This window comes from Rhipicephalus microplus, chromosome 2 (assembly GCF_043290135.1).
Source record: "Rhipicephalus microplus isolate Deutch F79 chromosome 2, USDA_Rmic, whole genome shotgun sequence".
Classification (NCBI taxonomy): domain Eukaryota; kingdom Metazoa; phylum Arthropoda; class Arachnida; order Ixodida; family Ixodidae; genus Rhipicephalus; species Rhipicephalus microplus.
The window spans coordinates 230815131-230835356 of record NC_134701.1 but is presented as its reverse complement, the minus strand read 5'-3'; the positions used below and the strand labels follow the sequence as shown (position 1 = coordinate 230835356).

At 45.2% G+C, this 20226-nt stretch overlaps 1 protein-coding gene across 1 annotated transcript in view; it reads right to left on the bottom strand.

Moving 5' to 3' along the window:
- Nucleotides 1–20226, bottom strand: part of LOC119169526 (cell adhesion molecule Dscam1) — a 111644-nt gene that overhangs the window by 73830 nt on the left and 17588 nt on the right. The window contains exons 2-3 of the mRNA XM_075877172.1: nucleotides 14009–14187; nucleotides 13266–13422 (exon numbers count right to left, since the gene is read on the bottom strand). Of these exons, the coding sequence (XP_075733287.1) occupies nucleotides 13266–13422; nucleotides 14009–14187 (336 nt within the window). The remainder of the gene's footprint in view (nucleotides 1–13265; nucleotides 13423–14008; nucleotides 14188–20226) is intronic.

Genomic DNA, 20226 nt, shown 5'->3' with positions numbered 1-20226 from the left:
GGCTGATAGATTATCACTTCCCAAAATAACATTTGTTGCCATCGGAATTGTTCTACGTCAGACACGCTTAGAAACTTAGCTACCAAGCAGCTAAGTTACGCTGAGTCTATATTACAGCATATAACTGCACTGAAGGTTACAACGCACTAAATATCTGTGTTTGAACAAGAGAAATAAATACTCAAAGCGCAACTTTTGCATCCAAGTTAAGACAAACTTCTATAAGTGATGTGAAGCGCCTAACAAAACGACAGTGAATTCCTGACGCTAACCTCAAAGAATCTCTTAAACTGCAGCTTCATCCTGGAGCTACTTAATCTAAAGCTTTTCTTACGCAACGTCAAACACTTAATTTGAGAACAGCCTCCTTCCTTGGTCCTCATTAGCAGTCCTCCTACCCGCTGTGGTGACGTATATCTGCCCGTATATATTTGCTGTACGTCGCGACGAAGCACCGCTCGGGCATCTCCCTCAAACGCACAGTGGTCTTTCTCCGCAGCCCGCGTCGTCTATCAAAACCGCTTTTATCAGCACGGTTCCAGGCGGGCTGCAACCACCGCCTTCAGCTCGGTGCAATGAACGGCTCCCCCACCGCGTGAAACGGTGTTGGGTGTAGATAGCGCGCACCAGCCTAGCCGAGCCAAGTCTGTAGCCGGCCTGAGCCAAACCTGAGCGGTCCGAGTGTGTCGCGCCTGGTCCTTCTTGCTTCGTCTCCTGTTGTCGTGAGGCAAAGGAGCCCGATGCTTTTTCTTTCTATCTTTCTCTCTCTCCTATTTCTCCTCCCTCTCCTCCCTTACTTTTTTAAACACGCTACGCACCATAAATGCTCCAAAGTTGCTTTCAATGCGCACAGCAAGTACGCGCTGAACGCGGCGGCTATGTCCTTACTTGCGGCTCCCTTTACTTGGACCCACGCAGGCTCTCCTCTTCCAGGACGTTCCACCTACCTTCCGGCCCCCATCCCGACTCCGCTGAGTCCTTTACTTCAAAAGTCTGTCCACGCACCGTTACGTTCGTTCAGACTCTCTTCGGCGGCATCAGCCGCGCTTCCCAGACCGAAGTATTTTGTTTTTGATTTTATTATTAAAGAAAGAAATAAACTGGGAAGTTCGCTGGGGAAACGCCTTTTCATGACCTTCTGGCTGCGGAAGCAGGGACGTTTCTGGTGCTTTTTGTTTTTACTGTAGCGTAAACAAATAATATCCTTTCATAGAGCGCTTTCTTTATGCCTGATTTTTGTTATCTTTCTTTTTACTTTATTTCCAAAGGAACTGCAGGTGACAATTCAGAATGGAGTGGGCGCCCTTGGAGCTTGAGCCTCTCTCTAGTTTTGGTTCGACAGCGGCTCATTTATACCGATTCCAGCCTCCCGCGTAAAAATCAATACCGCTCTTCCACCTCCCATTTCTAGCGTCGAGAAGCCACGCAGTCTCTCGAGAATTTTTAACAGTTACGAATAGTTTGAAAGAAGCAACTCGTGAAAATGAGTAATTGCACTCGGGCTCCAGAAACGAGGCGCATGCACCAACATTTCCTTTGTAAAAAAAAAGACACTACGAGGTGCATCGTCCTTAACGGTCTGACGAAAACAAGAAAAGAATGTCGCCGCCACTTACTATTGTTATGTTAAAGAACAGATAAATAAAAGGGCCGAAAAGAATCTCGCCATGCTCTTTCATAGGCCACTTGAGGCACCTCCCGGCTTTCCTCTCGCGGGCCCACGGGAAAGCCGAGATAAGTGTGTGCTTTTTGAGCGTGATAATGCCGCTACGACTGGCCCTTGGCTATTCGGCACTGTCCTTGCGTGAGCTTTTATTATCAGTTTTGTCTCTCTCTCCCTCCTCTCTCTCTCAGTGACACGCACACACGCACGCACGCAAACACACACACACGCACGCCACACCACCCCACAGATAGAGAGAGAGAGAGAGAGTAGAGAGAGAGTTTTTCTGCTGCACTCCTCCAAATTAAAATAGCCAAGCTCTTCAAACGTTTTGACGGGTGTTGAACACACCTGCCTTTCTCTCACTCTCTTCATGGTGCTGATCGACGGGATACGGAAGGTCGTTCTTGTATGTAGACAGCTTCATCAGCACTACGTACAGTCTTGTCTTGTTAAGTCTTCGATCGTGATGATGGTGATGTCAATAATTAGTCATGATAGTGATAGGACACGACATAAAAGTCAAGACAACACAAACGGCTTCTATCTTGTGCACGTGTTTGAAAGCCCTGTTTCTTTAACATCGATAGAACTAGGTCTGCTTACTGTAACAGCAATTATGTACGATTCTCGTTACGATAATGATCGCTTTTAAAATAGAACTGCTCCACTGTGAACATTGTGCCTAGAATATGATGATATTTATAACCAAGCGATTGATTACGACGTAACGCAAAGTGATTGTCCAATATGTAAAGCATCTTGCCCTGATTGGCCTCTGTCTTGGAAAAAAAAAAGATGAGCATACAGTGAGTAATACTGGAGTGGATCGTTTGCACCGCGTTTTTCGTTAGAAACAAGTAACATCAGGGGTGCTATGCAGGATGGCCCGAGCTTCTCGGGCAGACGAGTTTGCTCCGAGCTCGCTCTGTGGCGGCTATGACATGAAGACAGTGCGGAGCGCGTGATAGCAGCGTTGATAAAAATGGATACAGGAACGCACGTGGCGTTGTAAACGCATGTGGGACGCTTGCGGTGGTTATCAAAGAAACACTGCGTGCGAATACGCAAGCGCCGCCACTGCGTCAACATTTTAACAGTGCAGTGACATAAGCGTGATTGTGACATCAGCTCATCAACTTGCATGCTTTAGTTGGCACAGTTCTTGCTCTACACTGCTTCATTAGAACGGTCTTCTTAATGTAGTGCAATTGCCTCGTCCTTACTATGAATTGGCGTAATTGGTCATAGCATGCCCTGGCCTAACAAGTATACCGTGCAGCCAAAAAAAAATTATAGCATATCTACGGAGGGAATAATGATGAGTGAGGCGAAGCCTCAGAGGGTTTTATTGGTAAAAAGTGAATCGTCCGTCCATCCGTCCCTCTGTCTGTCTGTCTGTCTGTCTGTCTGTCTGTCTGTCTGTCTGTCTGTCTGTCTGTCTGTCTGTCTGTCTGTACGTCCAATCATCCGTCCGTCCGTCCGTCCGTCCCTCTGTCTGTCTGTCAGTCCGTCTGTCAGTCCGTCTGTCTGTCTGTCCGTCCATCCGTCTATCTGTCTGTCTGTCCATCCGCACCTGCTGGGTGAGTCATTGAACTAGGCGGTCACGTACCACGATCTAGGAGGGACAGACCCACGAATTTAGTAGCTTCGCCCCTAATAGCTAAATAGCCGGCCACACGTGGTCGGATACTAGCGGGCCATGACAACAAAAACGACGCGGACCAGACGAGCCGCGCGCTAGAATGTACAAGCTGAAGACGATGATTAACACGTGGCCTCGGCTTTAGCTGCGGTCGCGGTGCTGTAAGACGCTCGGTCGATGCTGATCTCAGAAGCCACCGTGCAGATTAGTCTAAAACAGACTTAACGCAAGCATAGCTTCAAAATGAATTTAAACACCCCGTGCATCAAAAAAAAACCTCACCACGAAATGTTTCTGACACGTTTATTGTATAGGTGTAAATCTGCAGTCAGTGGAACGACAAACAAATGAAATAAGATGCCTCTGGTTTGAAAACACCGCCCAACTAAGTCAACCGTCCTTCACGCGATCACTTCTTTCATCGTAAACAATGAAACGCAGCACGCTGAGGGGCGGATTTCACTTTTTTTTTTCGTACTGTTGGCTCTTTTATAAGAGGGGTCGCCAGAGCTCGGGAAGTTCCCCAGTTTCGCTAAACTCCGCCGATCCTGAGTGGCGTCCCAGTGCTGAAGAGTGTGATATAGGAGAATTTACAGCTTTAAAGCAAAGCCTCCGAAAAGATTCGTCATGTTAAAGTAAAGCCTCCGAAAAGATTCGTCATGTTGAAAGCACCTATGAAAGCAGTACACTATCACATTTAATTCCTCGCGTTAGTGCACGACCTTATTTCGGGGACGTGCCATACCAAACCACCTGGTATGCAATGTGCTGCTGTTTGATGTCCCTTGTAACAACGAGTAGTTCGCTATCAGCGATTAGATTGGCTCCCGCACTGAACAGCAACGCGGTTTACCGATTCATTGTACGCTTCCCAGCAACGATCCCTCTTTCACCCTCCCTTTAGTGGGTTCTGCCATAGACGTGCTGACAGCAACGACCCATTTTGCATGGATAAAAAATAGATATAGTAGATAAATGTAGTATCATTAAGGCTAAGATTGAAGTCTCTGCTGCTTGCGTGCAACAAAATGTTTCTATTCGTTTTGTAGAGGCTGGACATTTGGCTCAGAGAAAGGGAATGCGAGTAAAAGAAAGGCAGAGAGGTTAATCAAGGCTTAACTGGGTTGGCGACCCTGCGCCAGGAAAGGGAGAAGTGTAAGAAAGTTTAAGAAGAGGAACAATTGGCTCAGACCACTGAGTCAGCTGCATAGTTCAGGGGGTCATGCACATTGCAATGAAATGGCACCTCACTTTCTTTTGCTGGGCCCTAACCATAGTTGACTCTTCTTATCGCCTACTCGCCCCATGATTAACGTATGAACGAGTGTGACATCGAGAAACATGCAGCGAGATCTCCCGAAATCTGCCCAGACCCAGGATTTCTTTGTAGACGTTCCCGTAATTTGTGACACTTGTTACCTTTTTTTTCCTTTTTTTTCTATCTATGCCGCCAAAGAAGCTGTTCCATCACAAAAGCCTCCGGGACACCCGACACATCTATTGCTCCTTCTTCACAGAACCTGTTCTATTAGCCCTGCAGTTTTCCCATTTATTTTTTGCGCCCGTATGCGGAACTGTCGAGGATGCATCTCTCAACGAACACCGCCCCCCTTTCAGGGCGACAAGTGGACATGGAAAATTGGTCGGGGTGTGAATGAGCAAAGAAGCGTTAGGCGATGCACAGAAAAGGGGGAAGGTAAAGATGCGCGGAGGGGCGGTGGGGCGCAAACGAGCCGCTGCTTCTTCTGTTGTCGCGCCCGCCAGTTTCATATATACCGTTCTCGCGCAGCGCCCCACTGGCGCCATCCCAGCTCGCTGACGTATACTCCAGGCGACGATGCTCAGGCAGCGGGCATCATTCTCGGGCAGCTAGAGGGAAGTTCAGCCAGCCAGCCAGACAGGCAGGAGGGGGCTCAACACGGCCCGTCGACGCGTCGCTCTGATTACGGATATTAGCGCAACGAGCGACCTGCGACAAATGTTGCCTCGGTCAGAATAATGCTCGCTCGGGTCCCGGCTTTGCGAGTTTGCTTTGGTTCTTCTCGCGTGGACACGAAAAGCAGCAGCGCTGCGTCATGACGTAGATGCTCCCTCCGTGTTTATTCTTGGCCCGTTCGGCTATCCTCTCAGAAAGCTGGCGCGGCAGCATCACCGCTGTGGCAATGATGTTACATGAGAAAAGGAAAATATAATGCGTAGACGAGGGCATTAGCAGCACTTCGAAACGGCGCGCAAACGAAGTGCTTGACGAGCATTCGATGTTGATCTCTCACTTTTGCGAACTCTGGAGCGTGAGCTCGCGTGGCTGTTGCTTCTTTTCTGTGGTTTCTGAATGTGTATACGTAGATTGCATTCGGGTCGTGCGTCGAATCAACCGGGCACGCGATATTGGCAGCGTATTGACACGGCTTGGAGAGTGTTTCGCAAATACCGCTTTTACGGCAGGAACTATACGCAACAGGACGGTAAAAAAAAGAAGAAGAAGAAGAAACTGGAGGGATTCGGGAGCTTACATAGTGAGTACTTCGGCTAGGTTGATACAATGTAATGAACTGTGTACAGTGAAGAAGGAAACTTTTCTTCTGGTTGTTTGTCACCGGTCCCCTGCGCTGTGTTTCCGCTCAAAGAGGTGTGATAGCGTTCAAGCGTCCTGCGCATTGAGTGAAGCTTATTTAAGCAGCTATTTTAAAGTGACAGACTTTTTCATGGGGTGGATTAGTGTAGAACTCGTAATAGGTTCATTGATCTTACTACGACAGTACAAAACAGTGTAGAAGAAGACGAAAAGAGAGAGAGAGAGAATTATTTTATTGGGGAGCTGGAGAGGTTTGCCTGGTTTTTCACCTGACAGGCTACTCGAGGTGCCGGGTGATGACAATGATATAACCCGGCCCCTGGAGTAGCCTGTAAGGTAAAAAACCAGAGAGAGGCTACCTACCGAAATTCTTACCATAATAAATCCAAATGATGCAGAAGTTCAGGAGGAGAAAGAAGCTTCACGGGACGAAGAATCCGTGACAAGGAGGTTGGCTGCAGTGACACCCCGGTTTATATGAATTTTTTCGCCTCTTACCTTTATCAAACTATTCTCTGTTACCTCGTAATTACCAGAGAAGCAACACAAAATCACTTTTCTGTGCAAGTTGAGAAAGAAACGTTGGGCGACAAAATGACACAACTTGGACGAACCCATGTCACACACATGCGAGGCAACCCCGTGTCAATTCACAAATATGCTCTTGCTATGATCCTCTCCGCCAGTCGCGCTTGCACTGGACTGTACACGCCCGCGTAACGAGTCCCGAGGCCGGGCAGAACGCAATGAGCGTGACCCACATACGTGTCGATAACAGCACGAACTCCTCGCTGCAACGGAGATGACGATCCTACTTTCGAAACAGAAAGGAGCTGCGTAAAAATGGCGGAGAGAACGCCAGCGAGCTTCTCTTTTCAGCTACAACTTCTTTTGGACGTCTGAGCCAATCGGTGAGCGCTGAAAGTGACATGCCGGAAATCATCGATCGGAAATGTGCACCCACTTTTTTTTTTGTCGAATGAAAAGCTTCGTCCTGTCAGCCGACTTCTTTAAAAAAATGAAAGCGCGTAAACGGCAACAGGCAGAGCTTGGGAATGAAGAAGAGAAAGAAAGAGTCACATCTGGTGCGTCCATTCCGGTCGCGGGTCACGGTGAAGCTCTCCGCCCAGCCATGACGTTTCTTCTCCATCTTTCTTTTTTTTTTTTTGGCTGCTTGAAGGGGCTGGAGTTTGTTTGCTCGCAAGAGCGTTTTTTGTTGTTCCCAAAAGAAGCTTTGACAGAGTCGCGCCCTTTATAAGACCCACAGGGACGAAGGGGAAACAGATTTGCCGGACAACATCGCGAGCTATAGACACAAATATTCTCTATAGCTCACCTGCAAAGTGCACAGCCATGATAGTAAACAATACGCATCTGATAGAACAACAAATGAACAAGTGTCTAGGTCAATACTTAATCACTGCATTTGGCCGGTCACCTATAAGCTGTGGTGATATCTTTGTATGTTTGTGAGATATCAATTATTAGTAAGTGTGTCTTTCCTAGGAAGATGACTAGCGTCCGAGTTTGTTGAAGTTTGCTGAAAACATTATATCCAGAGTAAATGCTTTCTCGCACACAAGATTGTTAATGCCTGCTTCACTGAATTTTTACTGCGCAGCTCTTCTTGAAGGGCCACCTTCACTGGATGTATTTTTGATATTAAGATAAGAAAATAGTTTCCGCTAATAGACTCTTACAACGGAAAAACGTTTTTTCAATAATCGACGCACGTTTTTAGGCAGTGCATATGCAGGAGATGTCCAGGGAAGCTCCCTTTTGAAACTTATTTTGAGTACTTCTGGCATTATAAGATTTTTGTTAGTGTCCGATCGCCCCTTGTTTAGCTGCCGGATCTTTTAGTCGGCTTAAGCAGCTTACGTTGGACATGTGCAAAGGATAAGCACAAATACAGTAAACAAGATTATCGCTGCCTTCACTGTCTGACGTCAGTCAGCCCGACCAGAATACACGAGCAAAACGAGTGCATTTCTATTTGTAACGTTCTCTCGAGAGAAATTCCTGCATGTGCCATGAACCCAAAATACGGTGGAGACAACGCGTGTGGGATTATACTCTCAAAACAATGCGCTCAAAATGGTTCTGTTCATTTAGTACAAAAACTGTATACAGGCTGCTTTACGCAAGACAGCCTACCTCGGTAAAGCACAGGTTACGGTGTTCCGCTGCGGACCTCGAAGTAGGTTTGAACCTGGTTGCGGCAATCACACCTCGATGGCGGAAATCGCACTTCGATGGCGGTAATATTCTAAAGGCTCATGTAGTGCGTTGTCAGTACACGTTATAGAGACGCAGTTGGTAGAAATTTCCGGAGCCCTACACAACGGCATCTGCCTCATAAAATATCGTGTTTCGGGCACGTTAAATCTCAGATGTAAAGGTTATTATTATTTTCACAGTACATATGGACGCCACCGCTTCTGGTTGTTAGACGAAGGTTTTGTAATTTTGTGCAGCGCGACGTGTATTGATAAGTTTACGGAACGTTTAATGCACCAACCTAGGCGCTTTTATGCAGATATGTCTAACATAAGACTATGACAGTGTAAATGACAGTGTTAAAGATGCAAAACAGCTTCTTCTGTAACAGCCCAATAACGCTGTACCAAAACACAAGCCCAATAAAGCCTATATAGTGTCATAGGAGCTGCTCTATAAGCTATTTCACACGCTAAAGGAAGTCCTGAATTCACAGGAAGCTTTTTACACAAGGCTCATTCGTTTGAAAAAAATTTGAATCAGCCCATATGATGGGCATATACGTAAAGCTAGTTATACGAAACGAACGCTCTTTAAATTTGGCTCCAGAAGCCCTGTGAACGCGGTTTCACAAAAGTCAATCCGATGGTGTCTGTTTCCTTTTCCTACGCAAGACACTTGGAAATCATCAGCGTTATCCAGCCTCTTCTCAAGATGACGCCCTAAATATTGTTACCTGGCGTAAACACAACAGGCAAACGCGTGGCTAAACCAAGACCCAGAAAGGGTAAAATATGTGCACCCGTATTCGCAAAAAGCTCCGTGCTGCCCAAATTTTTGTTATTAAGCGACCCTGAAGGCGGACGCAAAATAATTAAAAGTGAGCTTGGAATATACTATACACATTTAGAACTGCTCCTCGCATTTTCCCCGGTTGCTTTCCTTAATTTAGATCTTTTTTTTTATTTATTCAAGTATGAAGTTGGGAATGTGTAGGCTACTTTAGAGCCGGCTACATATCGTACTGTTCGAGCTGAAAACTTTGCTTACAAACAATTGCAGCGCAAGAAATCATTGCTGATGAACGTATACTAATTATTCATAAATTTGGCCCAAGCTTTTGTTGTTGTTCTTGAAGTGGACGTGAGGAACGGTGCGCATTCAGCTGTAACACAATTATCAGACGAAACTATTTGCTCTCAGCAGTATTTTTTTTTTTATGTAAAAGCCGCCATTTGTGCCAATGGTCCGTTTCGGCAAACTCTGCACAGCACTTCCGTCTTCATTTTTTTAGTTTATATTTTGCAGAAAAATATGAGAATGTAAGCTACGTTAGAGCGGGCTATCCCAACATTATAGTGAAACGTATAGGATAGTCAGAAAAATACGGAAAAAATAGAAGAATAAAAGAAGAAAATTTATCAGAGGCACTGTGTTCATATATACATACATACACCGTGTGTTCATATATACACACATACACCGTGTGTTCATATATACACTGTACACTGCATGAGCACAGTCTATGGATAGTTAACCTTGTTCCGTAAAGTCTAAGGTATATCTCTTTTCCGCAAACAGACATTCTGAAGCACATCGTTTTCTTTTTTTTTTTTTGTCAGTTGAGTAATAAGCTTGTAGCGCTAAGTAACTGCTCGGCTTCGCCAATCAGAGCTGTGGTTGCGCGATCAACGAAATTTTCCTAGCTTATGTCATAGAAAGAAAAAAAAGAAAGAAAGAAAGAAAGAAAGAGAGAAAGAAAGAAAGAAAGAAAGAAAGAAAGAAAGAAAGAAAGAAAGAAAGAAAGAAAGAAAGAAAGAAAGAAGGAAAGAATGAAAGAAAGACGTACACTTGTTTCGTTAGCAGACCGACGCAGAATTTCACCGAGCGGGAAAATGGAGCCAAATGTACTCGTATCTGAGACTTTAAAGGCTGAGAATAGTGTAGCAATTGCGCCTATCTTCCGTCCTTTTCCACCACAGGGATGAAATTTTGTCTCTGAATAGGGCGGCAAGCATTCTCGATCTGTAAGTACATGCAAGGCTCTTCTTTGCTGTCTTCGTATTTGATTTTTAAGTTCTTCCAGTAGCGATGTTCCCATCAGAACTGAAAAACCCATTTCCTTTATCGTTACGGCTTTCCATGCTTCTTTCACAAAAGTTCACCGGATAAGGGCGAGAATTTATGCGATTGGGATGGAAGTGCTTCGGAGCGTTCCCGCGCGTGAGCCGAACGTATAATAATCTAAGTTCTTGTTTTTTTCCTGGTTTGTAGCATACGAAAATGTTCTGGAGTGTTACCGCGAATCATAATATAAAAAACAGGGGTAGTGGGTATAGAAGATGCTTTGTGGTGGAACATACGTATAGCTTGAAGTTTCTTACTGCGCTGTACTAACGCAAATTTGCCCCTCCCCCCCCTGAAAGAAAAAAAATTCTCTCGATTCCTCGCTTCGTACATTCTGTCTCGATACTCTGCAGCTTCTTCTTATAAACAGATCAATCAATAATCCAAAACGATGCACTAAGAAACAGTGCGAAAAAAAAATTCAGCGGAACCACCCACGTCTTCCCCCGTTTAATATTTTCCCGTTCTCGTCACCTCGAGAACCGCGCTATTAAAAAATCTATTTCTCGATCGTGAAAGGTAAAGAATGCGCGAGCTTTGGCGCCCATCAATCAAACAGCTTTTTGTATATATTAGATGCCCGCCAATGTGTCGTGACTTGCTTCGATGCAGACGCCAATGTAAACACCGTGTTATGAGTTTTCGTTGTATGTAACTATAAACTGGCTCGCAACGAATGGGCGCAATATGAAAACAAAGTCCCCATTTCAGACTTTTTTTTTTTATCGGTGCGTAAGAGATGTTTGCTTGGTTGAGATTCGAAAGGAAAAGTACGCTCGCTCTTGAAGTCAATCGTTATATAGTTTCGAGTTTTTACACCTTATTGTTTTGCTGCTTTCTAAACAGGAAACCAGCACAAAAAATTAGTGACTTGCTGATATTTTGACGTGAACGAACGGGAAACGTCAGGTGAAGCAGGGGTTGCACTTCCATTCTACTCTGTTGAGCGCGTAATGTTGCGGCTGAGGCGAATTTAATCAAATCTGCCGCAACGTCAGTGCGTCGTAGCTGAAGCATGTCGCGAACCAGTTATGCGTTTCCGCCACCTCACAAAAACAAAAAAAAATAATAGGTAACGCGTACTTTCTCGTACGCCTTATCTAATTGATCCTAAACTATACAAACAAGGCCAGACTGAGGAGGGCAGTTTTTTTTTTTTCTTTCACCTCAACCACACGAATTTCATGTTTTAGTCGACGCATGTCAATTTCAATATTACAAACACGAAAGGAAGAGACACTAAACATAAGAGGACATGCAGGGGAGTCAACCAGTTTGCATTTGATGTGCTACGTGCAACACTGGGCGTGGATAGGAAAAGAATAAGAATGAAAAAAATCTGAAAGGTACCTTAATCCTTCACGACACTCTCACATAGATATACTTGTGTGCACTTAGGTACATCTTGACGTGACCTTGTGTTTCGCAGCGATGACGAGGCGCCACTCGGAGGCCACGAAGAAAGCATTGCGTGATTGAGATTCGCTCTGACAGGCGCCCCGACGATCCCAGCTGCTCATAATCCATCATGGCCGCATTTTTGAGATTCGCGATACTTGTTTGCCGAGTGTAAAACAAGGTGAAATGAAATTATATCCAATCGAAGCTTGCATCATTTTTTTTGCACGTAAATCTTGTTGCAAAAAGTTCTTGTGACCATAAGCTAGAAGTGAAACATGTACAATTTTAACCTCCAGGGTATGCATTTCTGTGCTATTGCGTTCCACATTTGGCATTGATATAATGAATAATTCTTTACATTTGAAAACAAAGATTCTTGTTTTGCCCTTGAAAGTACGTATTATTTATTTATGTAATTAACATTACAGCATACTGAGGAGAAACACTTAACATTTCGTGTTCTGCCATGCCAGGTGCGTCTTTCCAAGTGGTCTGCCCACAACACACTTCTCGTCTTGTTGTGAAGTTGAGTCATTGGAGTATGAAGGTGCGTATACCTAACTTCGCCGTCATTTTTCAGAAACGAGTTTTGGCAAGACGCGCTCACGAAAATACGTGAACTCGATGTAGTACTTTGCACTGGCATGATACGCTATATACATCTATGCGCAGCGGTGAGTAGACGACGCTTCGCCTAAACTGTCAAATACGACTTGTAAATCTCTAAAGCCCCGGCAAATCTCAGACCGAGTGGTCTTCGGCCTCTTTGAACAACAAAGGCGCTGCTTCAGTGCTTTGCACCGCACCCCTTTACCCACGCTTCGCGAAGAACGAAACTGGAATTGTAGAAAAAGATTCGTAGACAGTTCGCTATATATAGTTAACACAATCCAATCCGAAGCCTGTAGTTCCCATAATTTCCATTGCGGTACATTATCACACTGACGTATTCCTCTCTGAGTATTTCTCCATAAAACTTTATTATCATGGCTGTCCACTGCCCTATTTTCATTTGGTATCAATAAAGGTTATGGCCTACCATCGACTAATCGCAATACACTAATTTTCATTAACTATCCTGGCCGTTCATTGACCCTTATCTTAAGCCATACTCCTATAACATATGCATGCATATAACTCAAACCCTAATAATCGATCTGCATTTTTGTGAATGCAGCATAAGCGCTAAGCCGAATTAGTTTGCAAGGGAAGCGGGAATATCACTCGGTGTCCGTGTCACTCAAAAAGAGAACAAGCGACGGGCGCAGGCTTACGAAGGCTTTCATCGTAAAATACCAGATGGTCACAGAGCTCGATTTTCTAAGAACTATTACATAGGCTAGCTCACCCGACAAATAAAATTTCCCCTTCCGTTGGTAAAAGTGAAGCCCAGCAGAAAATTAAAGGTTCTCTCTCTCATTTTCCCCTTTCACAAAGGAACCTACGATGGTAAAATTAACGTCCACTGATCTCTCAAATAACAAATTATCAGTGTTAACTGATTTAATGTTTTTCCTTGGCTGTGCAGTTAATACGAACGAAAACCAGAAGACATCCTTTTTCCATTTCAATAAGGGACGACGGCCAAGGGCCGCGGTCTCTTTGTGCTACTTCTAAATTACCTTGACACTCACCTCCTCGGACGTGCACGAGGCGGCTTTTGACCAGGCCCAGGGCATTGGAGGCCACGCAGCGGTACGTGGCCGAGTGAATCTCTGACCGGAACAGGGAAGGGCCGAAAGACCGCAGCACGAGGGAACCGTCGGGACGGGTCTCTCTGAGGCCCGATATCTGCAGCGTGGTGACGTCATTCCACAAACAAACCGTGAGACTGAAGTTGAGCAGGTGACACAACCGAACTAAACGTCATGATCACCACGGAACAACGAGATGAGAAAGACTCATTTGGGAACTTGACCAGAGTGGCTCGCGTTAGATAGCGAGGTAGTTTGACAAGGCGAAAAAAGATGCAGGCAGAAAATATTGACGACAAAACTGTCAATGGCTCCCGCAAGGGCTGCAGAAGGCGGTATCATGCACCTTAACATTTCCTGACAGGGTTTTATGGAGAATTTTTTTTTTTTGATCGAGAGGGAGAGAGGCATCTCTTTTTTGGGATCGGGCAGGCAAATGGTTATGTTGTGCTATGTATGCCATGGCGAGAAATAATTTCTAGGGGGGGAGGGGGCGCTTGGGCCTGCATTGCCAGCCCCTGGCTACGCCATTACTTTCTGAAGGGCCCCTTTTCTTTATTGTAATGTTGGCATGAAGCTGGGCATCGCAAGGGGGGACACACACGAGGTCCGAGCACACACGTCAGCACTGTTTTTGCGACTGATATCAACGTGAAATATGCATTTGAGCAATTTTCACTCACGTCATTGGCTGGACTCCCGTCGGCCATTTCCCACGTGATTGCGGGAACTGGACGTCCGTCAGCCGAGCATGGCAAAACAGCTCCAGTTTCGCTCGAAAAGCGCACCACGCTCTGCGGTTCTACCATCAGTCGGGGCCCGCTTCTATCTTCACCACGGTGGACAACACTTTGTGCATAGCCTGCGTAAGAAGACGGCAAGCAAGCAGTTAAACATATTGTCGTATAATCATCCCAACGAATCGATTAGTTAAACGCACATTTAGCTGACGTTATTTTGAACTCGGATGGTGAACGCGCAACGGTATCGCCAAGGCGAGCTTGACTCAGCGACAATTTTGGAAGTATTTGTCCCTCCAGCTCTTGCGCGAGCATGTACTTTCCTCTCCCTTTGTATATCCTTGTTTATTTCTCTTTTTATCCGACTCTCGGTTAGAATAGGGAACCGTATTTTTACCTTCCGGCTAACGCATTTGCCTCTGATCACTGTCATCTCTATTTTTCTGTCTATGTGTGCTTTGAACTTCGCGAAATATCAGCACTGCTTTTCTTTATAACTACCTCTTCGACATTATGCCACATGCACCACCAAGGCCGTGCCCCACTCAAGTTGTAACATTTAAGAAATACTGCAGCACAATAAGAACGTCACACTAACTGTATTGCAGAGAATAGATGGCTCTCACTGACATGACTGAAACAAGCACGTTATTGCGCCAACATAGTTCGACGCAAAGTTCATCGTGACGTCCTGTTAGTGTTATCAGTGCATCGCATGCTGGTTCCTTCGCTGTTTATGCAAAGGTACCCAATAACGTTCCAGCGACGTTGTTATTACGCTGTATCACGTTATCACACTGCTTCGACCTCATCGAATGCCACCATGTTGGTGCCATGTTTTGCATTTATGACATCACGTGCAAACTATCTATAGAAGGGAATCAGCAGACAGGAGAAAAAAAGGACAGACCTCGCCATAGGTGCCTGTAAATGACATTCGTGGAGGACTTTGAAAACGGCCTGCTCTAAAGTCTACTGAACCATATATTCCCACGTGATGCATAAGACTACAGAGGTAGGTAAGAAGAAAATGTACATAACTAATTCATGTGAGCAAAATCTTCACTCTTACTTGGCGAGCTTTCGTACTGAACTTATAGCCGGGAGCAATGCTGCCGCAATGACAGCTACAACACGGCAAATAGTCAGGCTCCTACTTTGTGCCTATTGGCATCAAGACATTCGATGAAGTAGCTTCTTTTCCTAACAAGAAAGTATTCTTTTGAATGTTTAGAGACATTGTTACCTAATCCTTTCAGCGAAAGATGTGGTCCTTGAGTAATAAGCATAAAAAGTACATACTGGCAAATATTTCTTCGATGGCGGCGCTGTGCAGCTCTTCCTCAAGACAGTAATGCCACCGTGCCATCACAATTATTTTTTCTCCTGTTTTCGCACAATACATCGCGCTCTGCATTGCGAAAGAACTTAGGTCTTCGGATGCAAACACCCTCTACCTCTAATCTGATACGGCAATAAAGTGCTCTTCGCACAAATGACCCATAAGAACGGCCCGACTTGACACGATGTCGACGCGTTATTCGATCTCGAGTTCTTCACATTAATGCGCGAAGCCTTGCTTCAGCGCCGTTTACGCATTCGCCGCGTAATTGATGCGGAGCGAAAAAGTAAGAAGACGCCATGTTGCTCAATCGGGGTTTAACGAACCATTTACATCGAAAGCGGCTTCGTTGGAGCGTGTGGCGCAAAACGAAGCCACCGGGGGCAGCGACACAAGTAGGCAGTGGCGTTTCGCACGAGCAGCTCTTTGCTCCTGCGCTGCTTGACGCGAATAAAAGGCAAGAAAACATCTCATTAGCTACGACAAATCGGGGCCCCTGTTACCTGCTGGAGCGTCGCTCGTGCTCGCTCTCAACAGTAGCGAGCCAGTGCGGCGGCACATGCTTCTTTGGCCAAGAGAGGCGAGCGTATACCTGTGTTCTACAGCAGCTATTTACTTAGCGTTGTTTGTTTCCAGTACACGTCTACTAGAAGTGTGGCGCGAAAAGCCGGAGCGCGCCGCGCTTAGAGAGGGATGAAAAGAACGAGCTTCTACGTACGTTCTCGTAGGTGGCGGTGAATTAAGGCTTCCAGAAAACCTTGATGAAAAGGAATGCTCGTTTTGGGACATATTTCCCGGGAGGCGCCTTTAGTTGTTAGGCGTTGAACAGCGCCTGCGCTCCAGCGTGTGAGCGGGCAGGCTGGACGGGGCGTTTGTTCATTGTTAGTACGAGCAACGAGTTGAAAGGACCTCTGACGCGGTAAAATTACGTGTTGTGACGCGCACACTCTAATCTGCGTGAAAACAGGGGTAACCAAAAGTCAAAATAGTAAGTTTTTAGTGCCACGCACTTCGTGTTTTTAACGGCATAGCATATGTAATTACACCACGATCCTCGTAGAACGCATGACTATATAATTTATGCACATACGTACGATAGAAAACATGCAGTTCTTACATACACAGCGTCATTACATGGAATCTACGTACGTGACAGTACTAAAGCTTGCTATCCTTTGCATATCCTCTGCTGATATCGGGGTTGTGGCGTGCAAAAAAATTGGCCGCGCATCTGCAGGCTTCGCTGAAACTGTCGTCAAAAAACGATAGCTTTCTGCCGGCCGTATACATGAGTGACGGGGCATACTTTGTAGAGTAGGTTGTATTTCATCAAGCAGTAATTTGTTCAAGTAGAACTTCTTGTTGTGCTCGTATGCATGTTTTACGGAGGGAATAAGACGCCAACGAGACCGAAACAGGAAGAGACACGGACGAACGTTGACATTCATGCTTGGCCTTGCCTAAAACAGCTACTCATATATGTTGAGTCAGCCCCATCTGGCTGGCATTGATGAAATAGAGGAGGCGCTGCGTGAGATATGGACGCCATCTGGCAGTAGTGTCGGGAAACATGAGCTTGTGCATCACTCAGGGCCACTGCCAGATGGCAGCACCATATCATCAGCAGAGGACTTTTTCGTCCATAGCGTCGCATTCTCTGTGCAGCCTAAGGAACACTAGGGTATTTACAATTACGTATCTACGTATTATATAGTAAAGGAACACACCATCTAATACTTACGTATTGATGTTGTACGTCCGATATGCGTAATTTTTTTTTTCAATCCAATTGCTCACAAGTATGGACACAGTCACCAGTTCAGTATAAGTTGGTCGTTCAGCAAGTTCTTACACTTAGGCCTGGTGGTTTAATCGTGTGACGAATAGACAGGCAGAAACCCAACCTACAAGCAAACAGACTAGCATTTTGAATCGTCCAGTTTTGCTGTTTCAGTGCTTCCGTGGCTTAGTGCAGCTTCGTCAATTTCCTCCTCATCCTTCTCCATCTTCTCGTTCTTGTTCGACTATTACCTGTGACGCACAACCACTGTGGCGAATGGGCTGAGTGGTGAGATTAACACATTCTGGCGCATGTCCGTTTTTACGATGGTACGTAACGTCATGACCCGCTGACAAGCCGAGACGCTAAAATGCTCCGCACCTAAAGAAGGTACAAGTTGACACATAGGGACGAGCGCTTCTCGAAGAAAGCTCGACCCGTAATTAAGGATGCGCAGTAATCTGGAAAAGCTAACAGAAAAATTTTGGCGAATCAACATACATGGTGCGTCATCAGTTGACCTTGCAAGCTCCTTTCTCTTCTCGAATAAAAGATAAAAGCTGCACTTTGGAAGTAGTCGACATCATAAAGTTATGGCAAGGACCAAGTTCACGAACACGAATATGCGGCAATCAACGAGAAAAAAAAGTTCACCTTCAAGCCGTTACATCAAAAGCTCTAAAGGTATGTAGTTTACTGGATGAGCGAATTTTATAACGTTGAATCTGAACACATCATTGTAGCGAAGGCAGCAAGGCAATGTCATAGAACGTTTATTAACGTAATAGTCGGCGGACACTTATCTCACTTACAGTAGCCCATGAATCGGAAGCAATGATAAGCTTCTTGCCTCTTAAGTAAGAAATCAGCAAAGATAAAGATAAAAAATTATTCAACGTCTCGTCTCGACAGACCCTTTCGTGACACAGATAATGAAAGTACAAATGTTTTTCTAAAATTTGCGAGCGGTAAATTGTGAGTAAATTGTGTGTAAACTGTCTACGGTGCAGTAACACAGAACTTAGCGAATAGCCTTATAATTAGTCTGTGATGTCGAGTTAGCTCTTTAGTATTTTCTAATACCGTTGTATGTCAGGGCACATAGCTTCCCTCTCCGCCATATATTTCAATATTTAGCACGAACCTCTAGGATTGATGTGCTGCATTTAGCCAGTAAAACCACATTACTCACCGAGAGTACGTAAACAGGATGTCCCTGTTTGTTTAAAACTGTGTTCTTTTAACACGCAGCGACATCCCCGGAGCATAGCGGGCCTTATATTCTGCGCTTTGCTTGTCTAAACCCAGACCAAGGAGGCATTCGGCCTGCCACTTTGTTGAGATGCGTTTAATCCTAGTCACCAACGTGCCAGCCCGGATCTTTGTAACGGCATGCAGTGTGCTTAGAGGCATTGGTTTAACGCCTCGCTATTAACAAGATCTCAGAACGCGGCGTCCTCCTCTCTTCGCACTAGACTCATAATTAGTACGATTTCTCAGGATTAAGAGACGACGGCTCCTAAATGAATCCCGCGTCACAACGCGCTTCCCCGACCTCGGCAAACACATTTAATTTGTGTCGCCATAATTTGTGACGACCGCGAAGCTCTGCAAGAGCTCTGCGTTGTGCCCGAGACAAACTCCTCAGTGCGGCTGGGACTTTTCCGGCGTAAATATGCGGGTCTTGTCAAAAAGAGCATTCATTTCATTCATATGAAAGAGTCACCTAGGTTGCAGAACTGCAGCATATATATAGTTTACAATGAAAGGCCGGCTTCACGAAGCTTCATGTTCGCAAAGGTTCTTTATAATTGGCAGGCCGTTTTCACTAATCTCAACTTCTACATCATGATTGAAGGGATCCCAATGTCGTCGTGACTGTTTCCATAGCGTAATTACTTGTACACGCACTACCAAAATATTCTAGCACTACAAATGTGCACAGAGAATTTCGGCGAATCCTGATGCAGGACAAGCCATTGACGAAAATTAGGACATACACGCACGTGCGTGCGTGCGTGTGTGTGTGTGTGTGTGTGTGTGTGTGTGTGTGTGTGTGTGTGTGTGTAAGTGTGTAAGTGAGTGAGCGGGTGAGTGACTGAGGGAGGGAGGGAGGGAGGGAGAGAGAGGGAGTGGCGAGGAGCCTGCTCTCGTTGGCGCAGCCTTACAAGTGTTTCAATTAATCCTCAGTGACAAGATTTATTTCATATATTTTAACCCAATCTCCAAAGAAACTACGCAAAACAAAAATGGCATTGAATAATAATAAAAATAAAAGTATCCACACAAAAGGAAAGTAAGAAGGCACGTTCCGTACAAGATAACGTGAGAGTACGAGGTAACTAAATGAGGTTTTGAGCAACCTGTTACCCAATTCGATCATGCAAGGAAAATATATTGCCGAATATATCGTCGAATGTCTTAGAAAATATTTGTCTGTATGAAGATATACACGACCGAGTAAGTGAGAGATCGATCAAACAACAAAAAAGGCGAAGCTGAACGAAATAATACAACATAACCTATTACACGAAAAATGTAAGGCAAAAGATTGACGGTAACGACAACCTGTCGGTGAAATAGCAGCTATTAACATTTTCTCGAGAAAAAGCTGCGAGCGGCCGAAAAAAGGGGAAGGTCCTAGCTCACTCTAAAATTGTTCTCCGCGTCTTTCGCAGCACTGCTTCATCGCAGTCCATAATGAAACCTACGACATGCAAAAAATAACAAATACAGCACTTTGCACGGCGTGGTGCTGAGACAGATTGATAGCACAATCAGCGAAAGCACGTCAAGCGAAAAAACGAATCTATTTGTGAGCGGGCACCGAGTCTAGACGCTGCTGTTTTCTTTCTTCGTACAGTGGTAGTCTTTCTTTATTTTATTTTAAATCGGGCAATTTTCGGGGAATTCGCTACGCTGGCATTACAGACCCCTATACCCATTTTTTCGTTTTACCTGGGCGCTAAGAAAAGAAGCTGTACTTTTACATCACCTTTATCCAGTTTGGTGGCGACATTTCCTGTCCCTTAAGTTGTC